The sequence below is a fragment of the Nestor notabilis genome, unplaced genomic scaffold, assembly GCF_000696875.1.
Source record: "Nestor notabilis isolate BGI_N333 unplaced genomic scaffold, ASM69687v1 scaffold18803, whole genome shotgun sequence".
Taxonomy (NCBI): Eukaryota; Metazoa; Chordata; class Aves; order Psittaciformes; family Psittacidae; genus Nestor; species Nestor notabilis.
In genome coordinates, this window is record NW_009920798.1 from 7,688 (window position 1) to 12,701 (window position 5,014).

At 59.3% G+C, this 5,014-nt stretch overlaps 1 protein-coding gene across 1 annotated transcript in view; it reads right to left on the reverse strand.

The window, feature by feature from the left end:
• POLRMT (polymerase (RNA) mitochondrial (DNA directed)) overlaps window positions 1-5,014 on the reverse strand; it is a gene marked incomplete at its 5' end in the record, with an annotated part of 12,557 nt that overhangs the window by 6,835 nt on the left and 708 nt on the right. The window contains 9 exon segments of the mRNA XM_010010859.1: window positions 1-16; window positions 471-1,250; window positions 1,472-1,711; window positions 2,148-2,318; window positions 2,653-2,820; window positions 2,957-3,106; window positions 3,306-3,492; window positions 4,302-4,432; window positions 4,732-5,014. The exon segment at window positions 1-16 is cut by the window's left edge and continues 41 nt beyond it; the exon segment at window positions 4,732-5,014 is cut by the window's right edge and continues 2 nt beyond it. Of these exon segments, the coding sequence (XP_010009161.1) occupies window positions 1-16; window positions 471-1,250; window positions 1,472-1,711; window positions 2,148-2,318; window positions 2,653-2,820; window positions 2,957-3,106; window positions 3,306-3,492; window positions 4,302-4,432; window positions 4,732-5,014 (2,126 nt within the window).

The following is a 5,014-nucleotide window of genomic DNA, read 5'->3' on the forward strand; positions in this document are numbered from 1 at the left end:
TCCACCACTTCCTGCCCTGGGAAGAGGAAAGCATGTGCTGGCAGGAGCAGGCAGTGCTCCTGTGGCACCCCAAAGCAAAGGCAGGAGCCCCTGCACTCCCAGTACAGAGTGGTCAAGGCACCTCCTCCACCATTCCTCCACTTCCCGAGTATTTCCCCATGTTTCCAGGTAGAAAGGTGTTATTTAGGGAACTCTGAAACACTTTGTTTCCCTTTTTCCTCTCAAAGTGTTGCCTTGCAAAACGTCTTTGTTTCAAAACCAATTTGATCTCCATTTTATTGTTCTCTCTGAGAGGAATGGTTGGGTCTCCTCTGAAACTAAGAGGACACCAATCCCTTTTTTCCTTAGCATATTTGGATAATTCCTATTTAGGCTCCAACACAGACGAACTTCCCTGCTTCTCAGTTGAAGGGGAAGCCTCCAGCCTGCCCGGAGTCCCCCCCACTCCACCTCAAGAGCTCCCCATGTACCGTGAGGGGGTGATCAGCCGAGTCCAGGATCTCCTCCATGATCTCATTGGCATATTCCAGGCGCTCCTGCAAAGAGTTCTTCTTCTTCAGCCCCGTGAGGTTGATGAGGTGGATCTTCAGCCAGTCCAGGCCCTTGGGCCCCAGTGGTCTTCCCTCTGCAAAAAGCAGGATGGCCCGAGTGACATCGTTCCCGAGGTGATTGAAGTAAGGTGGGCAAGGATAGGTCCTGCCTCGGAAGTCCATGTTGTGAGGGAACCAGAACACCTTGTCCCTGACGTAGTTGGCGATGGAGAGCTTGTAGAGCGCATCCATGCGCAAGCTGTGCATTTCAGCTGCCTTCTTCTTGCACAGCAGCAACTCGTGCTTCTGGGCCTTGGTCCAGGTGGCGGGACTGCTGGGAGCAGCAGGAGGCCTGGGGGCCTCGGACATGGGCGGTGGGATGTCCAGCTTCTCATTGCCTTTGTCGTTGAAGATGGAGATGATGATATCGAGCACCGGCTGGTTGATCTTCCAGGCGCAGTTGCCCAGCTGGTTCAGGGCGTCCAGCACGGGGTGGAGGTTCACCAGAGGACACTGCTCCAGGAGCAGCTGGTGTTGGACGGCCCCGTCCACGAAGCGCATCAAGCTGGTGTCATTCAGGACAAAGGCACCAAAATGGGGGGAGGTCCAAGGCACTGGGGGGCACAGCATAGGTATGGCGGAGGAGTTAAAGGTCAGCATGGTCTCTGCAGCGTCTGACATGATCTGGGAGAAGATGGGATGGGGCTTTATCAGCCCAACCTGAGGAGAAGAATGAGAGAGGTGAAGGTCAGGGGTCTGGAAGAGCATGTGGCCAGTCAGCCACTACATAAGGAGCAGGTAAGGACACTGCATAGAACCAGGGGCTCCTCAAAGTGGCCCCAAGCACAAAGGCAGCAGTGGGGGACAAGGGCCTTCGCAAAGGTCTGGCTCCACTGCAGAGGTGACCTGCACAGCCCGAGAGACCCCAGGGTGAGACTCACCTGCGAAACGCTGCGGAAGGAGTAGATGTGGTAGAGGGCAGGGATGAGCCTGGGCTCCAGGTGAGGGTTAAGGATGTTCCTGGGCATCTTGACAGCCTGCACCAGCAGCTCCAGCATGTGCATGCCCAGGCGCATGAGGAGCATGTACGACCAGCTGCAGTCCTTCAGGTTCAGGGAAGGCCCAAAGCCTGCTTCTGCCACCACCTTCTCCCAGTATTCCCGTGGCAAGTACTTGGCAGGCTGGGAGGTGGAAGGAGAAATGTGGTCAACTAGAGGGACCAGCCATGCTGCTCCCGGGGGGTTGCTGCATGGGATCTACGTGGCTTGGAGAAGAAGCCTCCTGTCTCTGTGTCCCTCTGAGCTCCTCCCTGGTAGGGGCATTTGGGGCACGGCTGCTGCTGTGGCTGGGGCAAGCCCAGCAGTGAGAACCTGCTGCTGCTGCAGGCCAGGCCAGTGGCACCGCACAGCCCTTCCTCTCACCAATCCCTGTGCTCACACCTCACCCCACACCATCCCCTGCCCTGCCAAGCACTACATGGGGTGGTTGTGGTGGCCTCTGCAGCAGCAGGTTCCCAGAACCCAGACCCTGTGCTTGTGAGGAGGTGGACAAAGTGCTCTGTCCCACCTCTGCTCTGCTGCTGCAGCCCACAGGCCCCCCTGGCCCAGGCACACCTACCTGGCTGTCCTTTGCCAGCAGCTGGATGTAGTCCTCATAGACCTCCCGCAGCTTCTCCAGCTGACCACTGCGCAGCTTCCTCTGCGTGATGTATCTGTCGTAGACTTTGGAGCCCAGCTCCCTGGCCAGGACAGACAGGGATTCTCCTTGTGGAGAGAGGGTGTTGAGCATCTGAGGAAGGGGAAGGCAAAGAAGGTCTTAAGGAGGAAGGAACAGAGAGATGGAGCAGAGAGACAAAGCAGGAGTTAAAGCCCCTGTGTGGGGAGCACGGGAAGATGCCCGTTCCCATGGTGCTGAGCAGATGATGAGGAAGGAAATGCGGCCAGGACACAGCAGGGGCTTCACTGGCTGCTCAGCACAGGGAGCAGAGCCTGTATCTACCAGCCTGGGCAGGCTCATGTTCTGATCCTGCTGGCCCAAGCAGGACAACGGTGCTTTGCAGCAGCCCTGTGGCCATCCAGGCACCATGTTCCTGTGGCTCTGTGAGGGCAGGGCAGGGCCCTACCTGCAGCATGATGTCCACGTACTCCTCCTCTGGCAGCAGGCACAGGTAGGGGTACAGCACGTTGTACTTTGATGCTGTCTTGAGCTTGGACATGCTGTGCTTTGACTTCTGCAGGGCCTGGAGGACGGAGTCGTGCCACTGGGAACGGAGGGTGGCCAGTAGCTCGCGCTGCACAGGAATGGGAGGAAGACTAAAATGCTGTGGTGCGGGTGTCACCAGGAAGCTGCCCCCCATCCTCGGGCCACCTCCCACAGGTCCTGAGGGCTGGACTGTCCCTCCCTTCCCTCCCGACCTGCAGCTTTACCGCTTTAAGGGCTTGTGGGGTCCGAGCTTTGCTTGACTCCACCGACTCAATGGTGATGGTGTTGTTCATCTCCAGCTCCAGCTGCTTCTGAAAGCACTCCTGCAACTCCTGCACAGAGAAATCCAGCTTGGGGTACGGCAGCATCTTCTCCTGCAACCAGAGCGAGACAGTAAGTGCCAAAAGCCAGGGGGAGAAGACGTGCTTGTTCTCCCAGCTCCGCTGCCAGGGGCACCTGGGACCAGGCCCCTCTGAAGGCACCTTTCTGGGACCACAGGTCCGAGGCCTCTGTCTGGCCTCAGGGAGCCTGGAGCAAGTGTCCTGCAGAGACACCCCGAGCCCTGGGGCTTACTTTGGAGTAGAAGTCCTGGAGCAGAGAAGAACTGCAGGTCTGTGGGCTGGGCGTGGGGGGCAGCTGGTAGTTGGGATGGACCATCCTGATGGCCTTCAGCACCTTCTCCTTCTCATCTTCCTCAAACAGGCACTTTTGGAAGAGCTCATCCACGTGGAAGCCGTCTTGCTTCAGCTGCTGCATGCACCTGAGGAGGGGCAGATCAAACAGGTTTGAGCTTTCCCAAGGGACCGTGCACAGAAACCAGCACATCACAGGGCAGGGACCAGCCGGGAGGGCTGGGGGGGGTAATGGCTGCGTCCCAGCAGCTTTCCTCTGGGCCACCCTTCCTGCTGGGGCAGCTGCAGGAGGGTGCAGCTTCTCACACCCACTGGGAAGGCTCTGACAGGGCTGGGGAGCAGGATGTGCCCCATGCACTTGCCCTGGGATGCCTTTACCCTTCTCCTGCTCGCTCCTCAAAGCCTGCTCCATGCAGGAACCTGTGCCTGATGCAGCTGATGCCTGCCCAGCCCCAGAAGAGTGCAGGAAAAGGGGCATAACTGGGCCACCCACCCAAGGTTGCCACCTCTGTGCTCCAGGAGCACCACTGCAGGGCAGGCTGGCAGCAGGATGTCGTCCTGCAGGAACATGGGAGCTCTCCCTGCTCCCCACACCGCCAGGAGCCAGCTCTTGGAGCTGCTGGGGTGGGATCCCAGGGTTACAGCAACCAACCATCCACCCTCCAGCCCACACCGAGCTTTGTGCTTCGGTGGGGGCCTGAGCAGGAAGAGGCAGGTTCCTTCACCCCCAAAGAGCCCTCAAGACTCCTGCTGCATCTCAGGATGGTTGGGAGCAGGCAGGAGCTTTGGTGAGGACCAGCCCTGCACCTCTGCAGCTGAGTTAGAACAAGCACCTCCCGCCTCATCCCCGCACGGGGACCCCCCATGGGAGCATAGCAGCAGCCCCCATCCCCCCAGGCTCTCAGCACCCCAGGAGAGGAGAGCAGGACCACGTTACCTCTGGATGGCGTTGGTGGAGATGGGGTTCCGGCCCAGGCACTCCAGGACTGCTGCGTAGGAATCCAGGTCGGGCCGGAGCCCAGCACACTCCACAGTGGAAAGCAGGCGGTTGATGCGCTGCAGGCGGCCCTGTGGAGGAGAAGGGAATGGGGTCATGGACACAGGCCCCACCAGCCCCAAATCCCAGCTTCACACCCCTCTGCTCCTGTTCCAGTTCAGCCCCATCCCCTTCTTCCTCTCGAAGCCACCTCACAAGGACCAGTGGCCTCGTATCAGCTCCAACCCTCTCAGCAGAAGCTTGAGACACTTGCTGAAGGCAGATGTGACACAGCTCAAACTGTGGCCACTGCTTCTACAAGCACGAGGCTCTTCTCCCTCAGCCCTCTCCCCCCAGGCACCCAGCCATGGCAGAGCCTGCAGGTCGGTACCTTTTTTGCCCAGCTCCGCATCACCACGTTGTATGCGCTGATGCTCAAGAGCTTTTTCTTTGAGGGGGACCTGTGGTACATGAAAAGGAGCCTCTCGGCTTCCTCTGGCTGCTGCAGGAACAGGAAGCACTCGAGGCTGGACTGGATGGTCTGCTGCAGGATCTTGAACTGGTTGCTCTCCTTGTCATCCAGCACCCGCCGCCTCTGCACCTTCGCACCCTCCTTCACCGCTGCCACCGTGGGCTTCCCCTGGGCAGGGGCCCCGTGAGAGGCAGCGTGGCTC